This window comes from Zophobas morio, unplaced genomic scaffold (assembly GCF_036711695.1).
Source record: "Zophobas morio isolate AGI-343-1 ecotype UQ-CSIRO unplaced genomic scaffold, CSIRO_AGI_Zmor_V1 ptg000005l, whole genome shotgun sequence".
Taxonomy (NCBI): Eukaryota; Metazoa; Arthropoda; class Insecta; order Coleoptera; family Tenebrionidae; genus Zophobas; species Zophobas morio.
Genome location: NW_026972110.1, coordinates 4,966,948 through 4,985,957, shown reverse-complemented (window position 1 = coordinate 4,985,957; position 19,010 = coordinate 4,966,948). Strand labels below are relative to the sequence as shown.

At 34.7% G+C, this 19,010-nt stretch overlaps 2 protein-coding genes and 3 long non-coding RNA genes across 8 annotated transcripts in view; 2 read left to right on the top strand and 3 right to left on the bottom strand.

Moving 5' to 3' along the window:
* Positions 1-2,311: 2,311 nt before the first annotated feature.
* LOC135146323 (uncharacterized) lies at positions 2,312-3,101 on the bottom strand. The gene is made up of 2 exons (XR_010283787.1): positions 2,700-3,101; positions 2,312-2,641 (listed from the first exon to the last, which is right to left on the bottom strand). It is a non-coding gene; the product is annotated as an uncharacterized LOC135146323 (long non-coding RNA).
* Positions 3,102-6,377: 3,276 nt separating this feature from the next.
* LOC135145209 (uncharacterized) lies at positions 6,378-9,093 on the top strand. The gene is made up of 3 exons (XM_064077322.1): positions 6,378-6,554; positions 6,606-6,721; positions 6,781-9,093. The coding sequence occupies exons 1-3, from the start codon at positions 6,446-6,448 to the stop codon at positions 9,091-9,093; spliced, it is 2,538 nt and encodes an 845-aa protein (XP_063933392.1). The 5' UTR covers positions 6,378-6,445.
* A 381-nt stretch (positions 9,094-9,474) lies between these two features.
* Positions 9,475-11,799, bottom strand: LOC135122237 (uncharacterized). 3 transcript variants are annotated; one of them, XR_010279299.1, is made up of 6 exons: positions 11,513-11,799; positions 11,116-11,403; positions 10,858-11,060; positions 10,376-10,802; positions 9,877-10,295; positions 9,475-9,818 (listed from the first exon to the last, which is right to left on the bottom strand). It is a non-coding gene; the product is annotated as an uncharacterized LOC135122237 (long non-coding RNA). The 3 variants fall into 3 exon arrangements; XR_010279300.1 differs by having other exon boundaries at positions 9,877-10,813; XR_010279298.1 differs by having other exon boundaries at positions 9,877-10,802.
* A 290-nt stretch (positions 11,800-12,089) lies between these two features.
* On the top strand, positions 12,090-13,073 carry LOC135146319 (uncharacterized). The gene is made up of 2 exons (XR_010283786.1): positions 12,090-12,270; positions 12,328-13,073. It is a non-coding gene; the product is annotated as an uncharacterized LOC135146319 (long non-coding RNA).
* Positions 13,074-15,090: 2,017 nt separating this feature from the next.
* Positions 15,091-19,010, bottom strand: part of LOC135122303 (long-chain fatty acid transport protein 4-like) — a 48,321-nt gene continuing 44,401 nt past the window's right edge. For both annotated transcript variants that reach the window (XM_064046511.1, XM_064046503.1), the window contains exons 6-9: positions 16,882-17,074; positions 15,880-16,161; positions 15,516-15,827; positions 15,091-15,462 (exon numbers count right to left, since the gene is read on the bottom strand). In XM_064046511.1, coding sequence (XP_063902581.1) covers positions 15,308-15,462; positions 15,516-15,827; positions 15,880-16,161; positions 16,882-17,074 — 942 coding nt within the window. In that variant the 3' untranslated portion in view covers positions 15,091-15,307. The remainder of the gene's footprint in view (positions 15,463-15,515; positions 15,828-15,879; positions 16,162-16,881; positions 17,075-19,010) is intronic.

Genomic DNA, 19,010 nt, shown 5'->3' with positions numbered 1-19,010 from the left:
GTTGGAGCGACCAGCGCGCAAGACCTCCGTGGATGTTGTCAGTAACTAAGTCAATATTTAAGAGTCATCAACAGTTAAAAATCTTAACATGAACGCCAAAATTTCACAACATTCCAAATTAACTGATATTTTACTAATTACTAGGGATGTACCGACTAGTGGCCGACCGGTCGGATAAGCCGACTATTCGGCCGTTTTTCATCGTCGGCTGCAGTCGGCGACTAGTCGGCTAAACAGCCGGTCGGTCGGCTTTTTTTATTAAAATTAAAATAGTATATAAAAAAATTAAACCCGGTTTACAGAACCTCAATTAAATATTTAATTGCGATTTAATTTTTAACCCTGCGTTAAAGTACCATGTGACCGACTCTACGCCAATCAGACGTCGCTAATGGCCTTGTTAAATGAGCGATCAACTTAATCTCAGTTTAAATATTGTATAAACTGGCCCTAAATTGTGTTATTCTTTATTTTTGTACTGAGTTACTAAAAAAAATCAAATGTTAAAATTATCCAAACAAATTTAACACATTTTTTGGAAAACAAAGGAAATCTTTAAGGTAGTCAGAGAAATAGAAAAAAAAACACACTGTTTGTCGCATTTATAAACCGGTTTTAGCAAAGCCGAACAGTCGGCCGACTAGTCGGTTTTTACTGGCCGAACAATCGGCTAGTCGGTTAGTCGGCCAGACCTACAGTCGGTACATCTCTACTAATTACACTCCTTGAGGGGGATAGTGGCGTCGAATGTGATTCATTTTTGATTAAATAGTCCCTTTTGATGAAATTACAAAAAAAAAACTACGTAACAATTTTAACACGTAGTTACGATATTAAAAGAAGAAGTGAGGTCAAGGGTACAATCATTATACTACCGTAGTAAGGTCTGCGTATGTTTATTCCCACCGGCCGCCATTTTAAAGGCCCCTGATGTTATTATATAATAATAACATACTTATTTCCAAGTCCTACTGTGACGTCATAGAATTGGCTGATAATATAAAATACTAATTTTCAGATGGGCTTGGGTTATAAATATAAAATGCATAATGAATACAATAAATAGTCAATAAACTTGTGCATTTAAATTGAAATTTTGATCTAATTTGCTAATTCTACCATGAGTACAAGGCATTTTTTGTTAATGTTTTTGTATTTACTACATCCGGCATTTTATAAATATAAAAAAAAATATAAGCAAGTTAACTCGTTACCGCATAATTTTTTTTTTTTAATTTTGTAAAATAAATATATATTTCAATGTCCCTGATCTTACAAATGTAAAAATATAAAAACATAATTGGGCCATATTTACCTACTGGAGGTAGGATGACAGGAGGGAGCATGACTTATTTAACTAATGTTAAAAAAATGCCGGCAAAAGAGCTGTACGCAAAAGCCACTTATGACCCTTTCTGTACTATATCGGGAGCGGTCGCTTATCAACATCAAAATTTGAAAAGTGGCCATGAACGGTGATCGTCAACAAAATGACACCATGCGTTGTGTTTTGAAATTGCGGAATGCGTTCTATTGCAAGTAGTGGATCGCAAAGGTAGAAAGTAACTTTGAATTTACAACATATAAATATGGCGTGAATAATTTTATTAATCTCTTTCAAAAGGCTGTATTTTCTCAACTATCAAATTTTCTTGTTCTTTTCATATGTAAGATTACAAATTTCGATCACATACGCACAGTTTGTTAAATGCACACAATTCTGTAACATCTTATCTAAGGTGAATGGATGGCAAACTTCACATTATTTTGGTTACGTGTTGGCAGATTTTTTTTTTTTAATTGGCAGTCCGAAAGAAAAGAACACGATTTAATTCACCAATTTCAAGAACGTGGAACGAGTAGAGCCAATGTTCCAGACCCTGCCTTTATCTTTTCGCACTCACCACATGTACAATCATGCCGCGGTGCCCCCGTAAGCGTCCGCTGTACCTATCGTGTCCGCTGACAGCAGCAGCAGCAGCAGCTTCAAGTTTTATTCCGCAACTATTTACTCCAGCCCACTGGCTACCCCCAGCGGAGTTTCCTCTCCCAGCAGGACTATCTCACGTTGAAAATTATCACTCTGGACTTCGGCCAAGTTCCGCTTTCGCCACCCGAATTTAATAAATTAAAATGAATGAATTAAGACTACGCATGAATTGAATTCCCTCATCACATATATACATAAAAGATATGTTAAATTTAGTCGAGAACACACGTCGCTTTGAGAGGCGTGTCCGAGTATAAACGTTCCAAAATTGAAGTCGCCGAACACATAAAACATTACAGAAAATCAGCATAAAATCACCTCTTCAAATTCACGATGACATTTATTTCACTGCTATTCTAATTTTCAAAGAGAATCAATGCTTAAGATTAAATTGTGAATACTGCCAATTACTACATATTTATTTTTACTACTGGCGGTGATGGGACAGTCACCATTATACAGGGCCGTATTTATATTTTGTATTTGGTTACTGGTTGAGAGGTTTACGGGCGCATACAGCCCTGTGTAGTGTAGACAGTGGTCCCTTGATGGTTTATGAGCGCTGGATTACTTGCGGCAGAGGTCTATTCTGGTACACTTAACTCCTTCACAATAGGATGCAGTCATAAAAACGAACCAGCAGTTGGAACACTATAATTGATACTGCAGTATCATAAAACCGAATTAGGTCTGTGCGAAGTATACTTACGTATTTCATTTGAATAAAGTTGCTTATTTCTTCGGTGGCATACAAGAAAAATAAAATGTATAATTTCGAGATTGCGTGAAATAAAATAACAATTTTCATGACTGTTAAATTGTATTACAACCTAACATGACGGTGAATTTACAATCAATCAACAAATTCACGCCACGTGGTCAAAAAATCCCACATTTCCGATTAGGAAGATGTTAATAATCAATTACGCCTGTAAGAAAAACTGTGGCATCGCTGTCGGCAAGATTAAGTTTCGTTTAAATCAAACAAAGGCTATTTTATGAAACTACCAAATCAAACTAAACTTGACCTAGGTAACCTTAATGCTTACCGCGTGGTTGCACCTACACCAGACCAGACAAACAAGTGACGCATCTCAATCAAACAAGTCTGCTTTATTATTAACCCTCTCACCAACTTACTGTCCACAAATTCCCTAAGCGAGCTACTAAACTACCAGCAAGAAACTAAACATGGTTGCCTATGTTTAACGATTATCTTATTCATTTTTCAAATGCGATTATGTGCCGTTGTTTTTGCTTTTAATTCAAACTTGGACATCACACCACGCGTTGGGTCATTGTGAAAATTATTATCTGTTAAATTCATATCGTGCACTCGAAAAACGGGACAGCTTTTATTACAGATTCAGTAGTTGGTTTCAAGTCTAATCTCGAAGCACGCGAGCGTTATCGAGACCATCCTCTCGCAGTTACCGCTCTAGGGCGAAAAGTTTGCGGAGACCACCTTATTTTGATTGTATATATTTCATGTGTTTTGTCTGTATGGGGTTTCATCAGTTAGATTTAGTCCTTGACTTGAATTAACTTAAAATCATGGAAATTATTGTTGTTTGAAATCTTGCTACAATGGGGCGTAACGAAGATTTGTTGCGTTGCAGTTTCAATATCTGGTTGACCAAGCCATGGTAGAAGGAGATGAAGTTCATCGGTCAACTGCGGCAACGTTAGTAGCGGAGATTTTGACGAAAGTTGTCTCGTAAACCTTTTTATTTTGTTTCGCCTGGGGGTAGATCCCTACTTCTTTTCATGGTACAATAAGACTTCTTGTACCATGCTTCTTCGTGGAACTAGTTCGCGACGAAGTGAATGATGCGGTGAATTGTGTAACAGCCTTGCACCGCAAGGATGAGTGTTTTGTAGCTCGTGAATCTCGTAATACAACGTAATGCTAAAAACTGGGGAGAGCTCGATCATTTTAGATTAGAGAGCCATCGATTCGTAATTATGATTTAAATTTGTCGTCACACTGTGGTGACCGAATTTAAATCAAAGTTTTCGCGCTGAAATTAATTAACAGCGGCGCGAAATCACATTTGAATAATTTGAATTTGAAAAAAAAAAATTCAATCACGAAAAGGGAATCGTTAAACATAGGCAACCAAATAGACATGTCGGGTTAATGCATGATCATTGAGTTAGATGGCAGCACGTAGCGCTAGGGTGATTTCAGTTAGAGGGTTGGTAGAGGGAAACTGCATGGCGTAGAATGATTATTATGAATGTGCTTGTGTGAGTGTAACCACGTGGTAAGCGCTAGGTTGAAATTAGTTGGTTTGGTAGTTAATAAAACGGGAAGAAGCCTTTGTTTAACGACGATCAAACGTATTCTTGTACCCAACCCGCGCGGTTAATTCTTGCGCCCTTTCAATCAGAGAAATGCTGACTTCCGGTCGAACGCTAACACGTGCCGTAAATTTTGTTTCGTTGTTTGTAAATTCACCAATCAAGCTAGTTTTTCTTAATACTCAGCTAGAGCAAACACAATTTAACAATCAGGATTATTTAAATAAACCATTTGCTAGAAGATTTCATGAAATTCACTTATTAGTCAGGAAAAACGCCTTATGTTTAATTACGAATAGGTCTCTGGATGCATATACGTAAGTGTTACATTATAACACTTCTAAATTCTTCACACAAGATTGCTAATAGTTCATTTACGGCAGTTAAACAAGTTCATTATACTGCGAACTGGCGGGGGCGGGGGGGGGGGGGTTATGATATTTTCTTCCCTTAGGTGGTTATCATCGTTATCATGATTAATTCATCGGGGCATGCTTCACAACGCCAGATTGATTAATTAATCAAGGCATGCCCCCCAACGCTACAGAAAATTTGCATCACCGAGACGCTTTTTCCTCGCAACGATTTTAAAATTTACATCACCAAGACGCTTTTTCCTCGCAACGATTTTAAAATTTACATCACCGAGACGCTTTTTCCCTCAGAGCGATGATTGGATATTTTTGTGTTTGTTTATTATGTGTTTTGTTGGGGTAACCAGTTCGCGGTATTTTAAACTCTCAAAGTAAATTATTTTTGAAGTGACCAATCACTTAGATCATGATATAATTTGGCATAATGTAAACTCTTTGTTTGAACCGTTGATAAAGTGTGGCAAAAATTAATCTCATGTAAATTTTGTTAACTCTGCAATTTTCACCTCGTACTATATTTCTTAATCTCACAATCTTAACCTCAGTAATTTTATTTGTTGTGTGATTTTAATTGAACGTAAATTTCATATTCGACAGTTTTAACCTCACATAATATTTCTATTTGTACAAGTTTATTTCACACCAGATCTTTTGTTTCATAAATCTGCTGAATTCTGTTTTGTAAATACTTTGTTGATGAATGTTTCTGTCATATAAATTATTTGATGCCCAACTTTAATCTCACATAAGAATTATTTGTTGTTTAAAATTTCACAAGATTGTATGGCGAATCTAAACGTTGTTTATTGCTCTTTGAAACTTTAACCCTTGTTCAGTTGTTGTTAACATCAGAGTTATGGGAGATTGAATATTTAAAATGGAATTGAGGTTAAATGACACAGAAAATGTGGCTGAAGCCTGAAGCCATGGTAGAAGGAGACATGGTATAGGCATCCGATGTACCAATTTAAAAATGGTCTGCGCATCCATTTGTGACGTTAGGTGGCATCAACGACCTTGTGACTCTTGTGAGCTTCGCCTGTGGCTTCGCTAGGGAAGTCTAGGGAATTTCAGCTTGAGTTGTCATTGCTCTGTCCAATACGTCAATTAGTTGTCGGATAACGAATTGTATTTTGAATTTCGCGCTAATTTCACTCCACTTGACGTCACACCCGATGCGTATGCCTATACCATGTCTCCTTCTACCATGGCTGAAGCGAAGTCCGGTTCCTGGTCGAGCTGGCGAGATTTCTCGTGCCACCTGTACAAGTCCACAGGTTTCGATAGATTCAGGGGCGGCCGCCGATGTAAATTTCTCGATTTGGCCCAATAGTCGAGATCTCTTGCGGGTTGGACGACCGTAATGGCCTAGTTCCGCAGGGCACGTTCGTAATGGAGATATGCGTGTGGGATAGGCTTTGCGATAGATAGAATCACCGTCGTGGGGGGAGAACAGCTCCAGACCGGTAGCCCAGACTCCGCTCATGCTCCAACGCAAGGGGTACTTTTGTCAGGGCTATGAAAGTCTCAGCTGATTCCATAAGAAATACCATGGCCGACTTCATTAATATACACTAACGTGTATATACGGCCGTTTCAATTTCTTAAAAATTTGTTCCCGCGTAGTAATCCATGGGTACATAAGCATACGCCACCCACGGCAATGTCTTGAACTAAACTGTCACTACTGTCAGAAATTTTCTTTGACAATTTTCAAATCCAAAATAATTTTGGGCATGAATTATTATCGTTGTTAATAAAACTAGGTCTTTATAATATGGGAAGAAAGTGTATGATTTGTGGTAATACACAGAATCCACTTTTTGGAATTCCTGCGGAAGTAGATCTTAGAAACAAATGGTTTGAATCACTTTCAAAATTTTGTGGTATTTCATAAAACAAGTTCCTCAAAAAATATTTTATTCGAATTATTTTAGATCTGACCAAGATAAACGATCATACTGTTGTGTGTTCCAAACATTTTGCAACAGAATGTATTGTTAGAAGCGCAAAAAGTACTCGTCTTAATAAACAAGCGGTTCCGTTTATATTCGTATGTACATAAAAATCTACGTACCTCACATAATCTATAAATCTTTGTCATCATTCCAGAATCCTACTGATCCTGACATTTCTAGTACCCAACCAACAAATCCTTTTTTAGAAGACACTCATCCAACTTCCGTTTCCTCATTCCAAAATGCTAATAAGGAAACTAATGTTTCCACATGTGATGATTTAAGTGCGAAGGATAAACAAGAACTTAAAGATCTCAGGTACCACAACAAAGTTTTAAAGCAACAATTGAGTAGAATGAAACGAAAGAATTCTGAATGTTTATCAAAAATGAGAGAGTTAGAAGAAAAAGTAAAAAATTTGGATGCTTTAAAAATAACCAAAATTATAGAAGACGCAAACAACGCAGATGAAAAGTCAATATTTCTTTTGGACTTGATAAAAAATCACTATAAAAAAATACCTAGGTGGTCAGAAATGTCTCTTCGTCTGTGTACTGTCTGGAGATTTTGTTCGCCGAAAGGTTACAGATTTTGCCACAATAACTTACTAAAACTGCCTTCAAAATCGACTATATCCAGATTCCTTGGAGACTTTCATGGTCAAAATAAGCTGATCCAAGAGCGATTGTGTGCAGAAATTGGTCAATTAAAAAAGCCAGTTGAAAGGATCTGCTCCTTAATAATGGACGACATGTCCATAAAAGAAAAAGTTCATTACTGTAGGGCAGAAGATCGAATTTATGGCTTAGAGACAACAAGTTCTACTCGTGTTGGAACTAAGCCAAAAGTAGCCAACAAGATGCTTTGTTTTGTGGTGCAGGGATTGAGTACTAGATATACAATACCAGCAGGGTATTTTTTCCACTCGTCGTTAACAACTCAGGAATTATATTTATTAACAAAAAACATTTTACAACTTCTGACAAACTGCGGCTACATTGTGATTAGATTTGTTACAGACAATATTTCAACAAATGTCGCCCTCTTTAAAAAATTTGGAAACGGATCACTGAAAAATTCCATTAATCATCCCATTCTGGAACATATTCCACTATTTTTGAGTTTCGATTTCTGCCATGCTCTAAAAAATGCACGAAATTTGTTTTTAGACCATGATATGTATTCTTCTCAAGGCAAAATTTCATCATGTTACCTCAAATTATTGTATGATTTGCAGAAGGGAATGCCAGTAAAGCCTGTCAGATATTTAACAAAGAAGCATCTATTTCCATCAAACTTTGAAAAAATGAATGTCCTAAGAGCAATCCAAGTTTTTTCACCTACTGTAACCTCTTCTTTAAAATTTCTAAAAGCTGCAGGGGACGATCGTTTTGTAGACGCTGATGCCTCTATATTCTATATGGAAAACATGTACCATTTTTTTCAGGTGCATAATGTTTCAAGCAGAGATCACTATCTTCGTTCACTAGATAGCAGTATTGCACCATATGTGCATATTTCAGATGAACGTCTTGACTGGTTAAATCTCACATTTCCAAAGTATATTGACGATATCCAGAAGACTTCTGTAGATGTTGGATTTAAAGGTCTTACTAAGGAAACAGCTCATGCGTTACAATTCACGGCAAAAAGCATATACCTCTGTGTAAATTTTTTGCTAAGCCAGGTTGGCTTCTATTATGTTGTAACGCGATCCTTCAGCTCAGACGCAGTAGAGGCCATGTTTTCACATGTAAGACTGAAAGGTGGTTCTAATGATGCCACAGATGCCAGAGCTGCAGATTATGCATTAAGGCAAATTCTTCGTTGTGGGATTGTTAAAGCTTCCCATTCCTCAAACACTGCTGAAAATGTTAACTATATTAGTCCTGTAAATATTTTAAATTTACAAGAAAACAGAGAGAGCTTTACTAAGCACACAGAACAACTCATATTTCCAATTGAAGTACGAAGAAATATTCACAATCTTAAGAAGTGCATCATACCTGATAATAATATTTTCTCAGCATCAGTAGCTTTCTTGGCAGGATACATAATAAAAAAATTAGAAGATATATTTCATTGTGATGAATGTTTAACACCTCTATTATGTACTAGCATTCCAGGTCCTTTGCTACAATTGATTGCCATTCAAAACCGAGGAGGTTTAGTCTATCCCAAAGATATCTTTGTTGGTATTATTCAGCTGATAGCTGAAAGCATCCAGCAAATGTTGCCATTTCTACAACATGATAATCCTGGTAAATACATACTTGAAGAACTGTATCCACACCTTGTGCAAAATCCCATTTTCGTCTGTGCAAATCACAGGGATTCTGTGTGCAAATATATAATCAAAACGACTGTAAAGCCAGTTCTCAGCAATCTTTGCTTGGAGACCACAGATTCTGTCAAGAGATTTGCATTAAATTTTAAACCTAAAAGTCGAAAAGTATTGAAATTGTAACTTTACGTTAATATTATTGTTTTACTTACTGTGTTTTGTGATAAAATTAAAAAAAAAAACCTTATTATCTGAACCAAACTGCTTTTTTTTATGCTTCGAGTAAAATTTGTTGTCAATGTCAGTTTCAACCATGTTTCAACCAGAGATATGGAGAAGGAGAATGAGCTTCCCCATGCGCAGACGAAATCCTTGGTCTAAAATTGAAAGCAGCCATTTTATCAGTTGACTGTTGCCAACATAATCACAAATCACTAACAGAACTTGATATCCCTAGACAATTGCTTCATTATTGGGCGGGAAGTTTAAAATCATTAATTACAATCACCTAATAATAAATCACAACTAAAATATATTTCACCTTAAACGAATAAATAAACATAATTATACTTCAATATATTTATTGATGCGAAAACAGTACTAATTATGTGTACACATGTCTAACAGAAGTGCCTTGAGCAAGACATGAAAGTCTTTTGCTCAAATGAAACATTCTTATTCGCATGTAGGCATTAATTATTTGTTTAATAAGAATATATAAATGGCCTTCATCGATGGCCACCGTCTCGAGTGCGTGGGTCTTCTAAATTAGGAAAAAGAATGCTGGCATGCCGAAAGTTTTAAAAAATTGTTCATCGCTTGGAAGTTTATCGGTGAGTTGCAAAATTTTTCGTATTAACAGTAACAACAAGTCTTCACAACCCCAGCAAAAGGTTTAATAAGCCCACCTAAAATCAAAATTTTGTTAAGACTTAAAAAATAACTATTGTAAGTATTTGATTTTACCCATGTTTTTTTTGTCCAATAATCTGTAAAAGTGTAAGTCACTTCTTCTTGTTTCAATACAAGAAGAAATGCAGTCTGCGCACTTAAACGTCTTCACCACCATTTTGACAACATAGCTACCAATATATGCCACGTTTTCTGCCACTTCACTCAGCCCAATAAACTTAGACGGTCATAGTCATGATCTGCAAGTGCTTCAGTCAAAATATCAAGATCATATTTTTTCAAGACAAACACGTCAACTGATTGTTGAACATTTGTGCTCTTTTGCTTTGGGCCAGTTTTAACAGAGAGCAGACAGGTGGTGCAAAGCACTTTACAATTTCCTCCTTCCCTCGTTATGTTTGTAAATAGAAGCAATCTTCTAAGTTTTACAAAATCGTAGAGGAGTAGGGTTATTGTTTCACCCATTTCTCGATCTGAAAACAGAAAAATAAATACAGATTTGTGTAATTCCAGTGCATAAAAAAGTAATACAATTGTTTTTTTAAAAGCTTACCGCACTGAGCAGAAGAAAATTTCTAGATGATCTTGACTACATTTATGTTAGCAAGTCATTCAACCTCTTACTACTAACAAATTCATCAAAAATTCCCATGAACGACGTAGCGGAAATAACAAAGCCCAGAATTGACGTTTTTCGGGGCGTGCACCACAAAGGCCCGCCAGTGACATCCTTCAAATTCAGAAGATACTCACTGGTGTCGATGAGAAATGGACGCCACATTTCTTCATTGTTTTCTCTCAAAGGTGCCTTAAAATTCTTAGCACGTACACTTCGGGAATTGAGAATATCAAATAAAGAATCTATCCTTCTGATGAATTCTATTGTTGTTTCACAACCTTGAAAATCACTAATACCAAGATCTTTTAAAAATTCAAGTGCATCCGCAACTCTTGCTAAGAGTTTGTGCTGCTAAACTCACCTATAATAGAACTTAATTATTGTCAATAAGGAATATTGTCAGGAAAACAACTTACTTTCATTTTATGTTTCCATCACTCCAAATGTGCCTTTTTCAACTTGTTTGCAACATTTAGGAATTCATCATTTTGTAATTCATGTAGTTTCTTTATGTAACGCCAGCTTATCACCTTCCCTCCTGTCAGAACTACTTTTTGAGTTCTTGCTTTTACTTCCACTTGTACTGCTACTGCTTTTTCCATGGTATCTCTGCGCAGCACTAAATAATAATTATTAACAGTAGTAAAAAATTCAATATAATAAAATATTCAAACCTTAATGTCCTCTTTACACCTTGAGGTATAATCGATGGAGACTCTTCTCAAATATCAGCTGAAGTAGCACTCACAGTACTCATTGAAGTTGAAGAAGCTTCTAGACTTTCATCTAAATTCACACTGGGAATTGCGTTCGATTTCAATCGTTTTCACTCATTTACAACAATGAAATCAGTTGTTGTGAAATGATCTGAGCACACCAGCTTATACTTAGTCAGTTTGAAGCTGTCATCTTTTTTCACAACAATCAGCCACTTTTTTAAAAGTTTTCGATCTTTCGGAAACCTAAAATCAGATATAATAAATATTGATCACATAGTATTGCAATAACCAATTGTTATTAATTATAACTATCTACGTATTCGATTTTAATAAGATAATGAAGAAAACTTACTGATGAAAAGATACACCTTCTGAACGAAATCGTTGACAATTTTTACAGTGAGAAACTGTACAAGACATGTTTGTTGTCAATAATAATGTCCTTTAACACTAACAAGCACGTTCACACGTACACTAACGGTAAAACAAATTAAGTAATAATTTTAACTCCAAATTACAACTGGTTCAACAACGTCGTAACCTCGTAGGTAAACAAAACTTTAAGGTTAACTGATAAAATGGCGGCCCCCATAGTGTACCGATGCGCAGAAGTCGAAGCTCATTCTCCTTCTCCATATCTCTGGTTTCAACTCGACAATTAATTTGACAGAAATAGCACGAGATCTGTCGTTTGAGGGCGCCACAATATGCACTAGGCGGCGGAACATTTTTTCTAATGGAAAATAAAAAATTGAAACGGCCGTATATACACGTTAGTGTATATTAATGAAGTCGGCCATGGAAATACATGGGGAGCTTACGGAACGACATAAAGAGGTCACTAGCGTCACTAAAGGTGCTCCGACCTTGAAGAACATAGTTTCTTTTTCATTTTAAGGTTTTCGGTGAACGTTTTGTCTGGTTTTGTCAACAAGAAATGTCATGTTATTTACGGAATCATACGGGATGTTGGGTTATGGGGTTAAAAACAAACGTAAAATTTATTTTAACAAAGTAATAGATACTTACGACACAGTCTTACGATACATGTAAAAAATACTAGAAAATTCCAGGCTAAAGAGGTCAACAAACTGCAGGTTAAACGAAATGGTTTAATTTTCGATGTGTGCGTGTTTGAGCAGTCCAAGATTTATTTTTAAATTTTAGTGTGTAAAAAATTCTAACTCTAATAAAAACTGAGACGAGGTAATCAAGAGAAAAGTCTTTGCAGGGGTGGTGGAATGGTATTTTTGTATGGTTGGTTTTTTAGCCGCAAACCAGTTAACGACTACGGTGCATAAATTGGGAAAAACTCACAAAATGTATTACCCATTACCGGAGTATAAACTGCAAAATGTTTAGGTGGCATTATTAAATCGCCAAAAATCACATCTTCATTGAAGACTTTAAAATGTCACACAATTAAAACAGGATGTACCGCTTCGTAAGGATGTGCAAAGTTCACACAAACTTCGAAGAAGTGGTGGTGTAAGAATTTTCGTAGTGATGAGTATCCACAAACATACCATAAACAGTTGTGTTCTTTCAAGGTGAGTTTCTGGTAACTCACATCACTTAATGATTATTGAAGAGGCCAGGATACAGGGAAGATGTGTTGTAGAAGTTTGTTTAAAAGAACACCTTAGCAAATTTTTCATTTTAAATAAAATAGTGTTTTACAGTTGGTTCTTGCACTTGTATCGAAATAATCTGTAGTAAATAGTTTCCGAAACGCTCTTTGGAATTGTATTGGTGTGGGATTTATACAATTCCCAAATTGACGCCTCACAGAGCCAAACAAATATGTCAAACAATACTAATTTAGTTGCAGCAACCTTTTAGTGAAAATTGTAAACAAATTGTATTCTGTGAAAACTATTAAAAATAATAAGCAAAATGTTTATGTTCCTGAAGTTGTTTTTTATTTTTTTGTGAGTGATTTAAAAATATTAAGAGTGAATTAAAAATTTTGCAATTCACTTGTGGATAACAACTTATTTGTCAGACTTGTTAAGGTTTTAATAAACGCAGTTTAAAACGTCAAAATTGAATAAAAATGTTTTGCTTGAATATATTAATAATTCATAAGAAAAAAATGACCAATGTCACTAGTACATGCCAACCATTTTTATTTTTGTGTACAATTATTAGTATTATATGAATCACATACGAATGCTACGAAATATTTGAATCTTCGTGTTTCCCGGGAACGGGCTCCCAAGGTCACACCCGTTCCGCAAATATTGCTGAAGTTTCGTTACTGATCTACTGTGCTTTTGTTGTGCTCCTGTTAACTGCCGTAACTTAAAAAAAAGGAGATCTGCCGCCACACGCCTGTAATAAGTTAGCTTGTGTATTTGCATCCAGTTACTTGATTCAGTTTTGCTTTGTTTTATTAAATTTGTGATATTCAAGTATTTGCATTGATTCCAAACAGATGTATAGAATTTTCCGTTTGTTCGTTTTCATATGTGTATGTCTGTCAATTCGCGAGTGTCCCTTTTTTTTTTTCACATATCTTAAGGTGTTTGAAATGTAATATTTCCGGGGTAAAACACAGTGCCGAAACTAGCTATAGGCCGAGTAGGCCCTTGCCTAGGGGCGCCAACGACAAGGGGCGCCAAATTCGTCCAAAAATTATGTTGTATAGTTTTGGAAATTTCATTATACCCTATAAAATTTTATTGGCAATAACGAAACGCACAGTAGTACAATAGCAAGAGATATTTACAACTTAAGTTGCCGCGTGCCGGTAATCCCCAGATGTTAGAAACCAGAATAATCCAGGTCCGGGCTGGGACCATCGTTACTTATGAACGGAAATGACCATTATTTTATGAGTACAACTACCTGCCAAATATTCTCAGACAAATTCGAGTGAACTGGTGTGAGCCATAAATATTTCTTACCATTGTACTACTGTCCGTCTCATTTCGTCAATAAAATTTTATAGGGTAGAATGAAATTTCCAAAACTATACCAAGAATTATGTCATATTAATCTTTTTTTATTTTGAACGGAAGCTCAGAAACATGTAACCGGTGCGACAGGTTTTTTAATGTTGATTTTATTTTGAACTTATATAATATTTATAGATTTATACATATTATATACCTATATGTATAATCTCGATTTTTTTTTCCATTTTTTTTTTATATTTTATCATAGTATCTGTTTTGCATACCTGTTAAAAAATATAAATAAAACTGTTCTGTAAAACTGCATTTTTATGTGTAGGGGAGGGGCGCCTAACGCAAGGTTCGCCTATCCCTAAATATTCTTGGGTTTCGGCACTGGTAAAACAAAAAGGGGGTGTTTACGCTGAGGAGTAAATCTTCGCAGCGTCTTTCCTCCTGTGAGGGGGGTGCCGTACTCCCCCCTCCAAAACAATTTTGTCTTGCGCTCTCGACAGTGTATGCACTTGTATGAAAGAATGGCTTCCCGCCATTTTTCAAAAACAAAAAAAAAAAAAAAACACAACGTAGGTTCTCATTTGTTAGACGATCACAGCTAAGACCAAACTTTGAATTTTTAAATTTTTCGCGAGCCTTTCAAACTTTTTCAAGGTCAATTTAAAGGCGGGAAGGTTGGGTTATCACAATCACAACACCATCGTAATGATTTGTGTATTTGCATCCAGTTTCTTTAATTTAGATCTTTTTTCCTTTATGTTTGAATTTGTAATATAAAAAGATTTATGTCGAGATTGGTTTGCTACGGGAGCGGTGTATCATCCAACATTTTCAAATTCTTGCTACTACGCACGTCTTATTTTTTGAGGTTTGTCAGAATTTGCTGAACATTTGGAGTCTCTGCTCGAGTAACATAATTTACTTGCTTTCATTTTTTAAAAGCATACTCTGAAAGTGAATTTCGCCATATAAGCGAACTGGTGTTAAGATAATGGGTGGGTTAAAAAATAACACTAACTTAACCAACCATATATTTAACAAGTTGTTCTCAATAAAGATAAAATTAAATCAAAAATAACAATTACAAAATTATTCTAAAAATACGTATATAAAAAATACGTTGTAGTTTTAATCGTAACGAGGATACTATGTACTCCACGAATATTAGAATTTCTAGCTCCTTCTCAGTTCTTGGAAATGAATCACAGTAGAGGCCAAAGTACGTACACCAAATATTATACTCTAATTATTCCATTATTAATTTTTTCATATATATCTGGCGTAACTAAGGTATACGCGCCTGTAGCGTCTAAATAATAAACATCATCACTTATTTTAGTTACGTCGAAACCTTCTCTCTGTAGATCATTCTTCTTTAGCTTGTAAGTACCTAAAAATAATAAATACGTCAACGAGGGAAAACATTTAAAGAACCACTCGTACCTGTCATATCTAGTTTCTTCAATATCCTAACAAAAATTGGTCTAGCGTAAAAGGGTAGAGCCTTTTTAGTACCTTCGGCAAGGTAGGTTAGTTTAAGTGTACCATCAGGATCATATATCGCTGCCATGCCGGCTCTACCCTCCTGGCCCCTAATTTCCACACCATAAACAACGACATCTTTATACGAAATAACATTGCTTAACACAGCTTCTACTTCGGAAGTGGATACATTTTCGCCCTTCCATCTGTACGTATCGCCAGTTCTATCTTTGAAAAACAAATTCCCAAATTCGTCCGCAACGATTATATCTCCTGTAAATTAAAACTTGAATTTTCTGTTTGTAGTCATTATTTCGTGATGTACCTGATAGGAAAGCTTTATCGCCTTTGCGGAAAACATCACATACAACTTTTTTCTTGGAAGCCTCTTCATCCACGTAACCCAGGAAGGCTCGTGATGGGTTATTTGGAATAATTTTACCTATGAAAACTCCAGGTTCATTTGGTTTACATGGTATGCACAAACCCCTGGCGTCTCGAATTGGCTCTCCTGTTTGGGGATCTACTTTTATTATGGATATTGGGTATACGGCAGGAATAATACGAGAAATAAAGCCGATTGAGCCCACGGTGTTGTCCACATTGACTGCAACACATAAAAAAGTAAATATAGGCTCCTTTATAAAATACACATGTACAGAGTATACAATAAACTTTTTGTTTCAATATTGAGTAGACGTCGTATGAACGTTTTGGTTTTGCTTGAAAACGTAATTTTTAAAATGACAAGTTTCAAACATTTTAAATTTATTTTTGGTTAATGCATACATAAATTGTTTATTTTTAAAATCTCTGTCACGAATAAACGGAAATAAAATAGTATAAGTCAGTCTGAAGCAACTCAAGCAGTAACTATCTGTTTACTCGCAAACGATCGACAATTTAAGATGACAACTTAATAGATAACTATTATTGTTATGTTATTATCATCATTATTTTTTAAATTCTCGTTGAAACATGTAATTTTGGAGTGTATTTAAAAAAAACGACAACAATACGTATAATTATATGTAATATACGATAGGAAAATGACGTTTCTGGTCAATTAATACTGATAAGAATCTAAAAAATGTCAAACAAATAATGCCAAACAACCTTTTCTATTTTCACGACACATTTGATAAGCCTATTTTTTAATAGAAAATTGATCGGCAAGACGGAATGGTTTACAAAATAAATTAATTGAAAAAAAAAATGGAAGGGTTTATAAAAATAAGGTCTACAGAAACGTGCAATATAAGTATTTATATTTCATTATAAATTGAAACCTGCAATACTTGTTAAACGTTCGAATCAATTTGCTTACCAATATTTGCGTTTCCTTCCGTTGCACCATAGAACTCTGAAACTTTTGGTATATTAAATCTTTCAATGAATTGAACCCATATTTGAGGACGCAATCCATTGCCATAAATCATTCGTAAGTGATGTTGTGTGTCTGTAGGTTTTGGTTGTACTGCTAGTATATATCGGCACATTTCTCCTATATAATGACCAATCTAAAAAAAAAACAAAGGACTTCATAGTAAAAATGGCTAAATATTGAAATAAAAAAACTATTACACAAAGTCTTCATCACTCTTATGAATTTTACTTCAAAATGGCAAATTCAGTAATCGACGGTTCTAGAGCTTACAGTAAATCATTTAATTACCAATTATGGTTTTTCTATTTTTATCAAGCGAGCAACAAAAAACACGATCAAAGACAACCATGGATTTTGGAAGTTCTGTCAACGATTACAGACAAACTTTTAAAAATCCATGGCTGTCCTTGATCATGTTTTTTACACACTAGGTGCAAAATGCATAAGGAAAGTTTAATAAATTATCAAAAGGACAATCGCCAAAAACTAATAGAAGATGCGTTTCCACTGTTAGTTTCACAATTGGTCAACAGAAGTTACGATAACGGCTTTGTATCAAGTAAAAATCAGAAAAGTTTTTCATTAAATTATTTGACTGCCAAATGTTTGTAAGTAATAAAACTAAGTAAATATATAACACTATTGAAACAACTGTAACATACACGCTTCCTTTTTGGCCTTTTAGGTTTGATTGTCACAAAAAAATTTGTGAAGTGAGTTATTGTATACAAATAAGTCTGAATTAAAACATTGTTATCAGAAGTTTTTGTACGTACGGTATTTTCATTATCATTTTTACAGAACATTCAGATAACCTTGAACTTTATAGTAAATACAACTAACATATATTGTACATCACTGAGAATTTGTGGAAGGAGTTTTGTTTAAACAATAAGCGAAAAATATTGACGGAAAAGTTTTAGACTTCAGGAGGAATGGAAAAAATATCGCAGTTTATGAGTTACAGTTACTTCAAAATTATGTCCCTCCACTATCAACCATTAATCGATTTTATGGGTTTTCTTGCTATTTCTTCTGGTGCTATATTAGTACACGCCGATTAAGAACAATATGTTTGAAAACAGTTCAAATACAGTAGATTTCTAACATGAAAACAAATCATTTAATTGTAACGTTGTTGAGTTTGTGAGTTTTTTGAAAAATGAATTAATTTTACATGAAAAGTAACAGTATGCGTGAAAGTAAGTAGACTGGTAACCTGTAACACGGTTGTATGCTGACCTGTGGTTTAGTTTAATAAGTGCATTAATCTAGGTAAGAATTTTAATATTCAAAAAGTTTATACAGAAAGGAAGGCAAACCATCCATAAAAACAATGTAAATTTAAATTAATGAATATTTTTTAAAGGTGACTGTCTGACAGTGTTTTTTCAAGTTAGACATTAACAAGTAGATGTTTAGGTTTTCCCAGATCCAATGTCTCATCACACTTATTTAAGAATTATATCAAAAGTAAGAAAAAAATAAATTATACAAAATCATTATAAATCATTACTGACATTTTATTTGAGTGACTACAATTTACATTTGTTAATCGTATATGGTCTTAAAATGTGTGAAAAATGATATATTTCATTTATTGTCAATCTTAATAATTAATCTCAAAGAAATTGTATGTTGCTAACAAAACTAAAACGTTTTGTTACAGAGATCTAGGATGTTGTAGCTATAGGTATATACTTTTGTTTGATTTTGTGCTAAAATTTTGTGTAATAAGAAATTATTAAAATGTACTGCGTTATACAATTACCAGTTGACAGACGCCTCAGTTATGTGTCAAGTATTTTAGTACTTTTTAGTAACATTATATTTGTAGATTTTTCATATCTATAAATTTATGTTCCACACGTGTAGTAGTTTTGAATTAATTTGTTACTATTTTAAATGAAATAAGATACAGGCTTTCTGGAAAAAATACAACGTAAAAAGAGCTAAGTCTAATTAACTTATATTTAAAATTATAATGTAATTGGTTGCTTTTATGGGTCACTATTTTTAATGGTTGGCCAACACATTTCCATTTTTGCGAATACCTGTTCGTAAAAAAT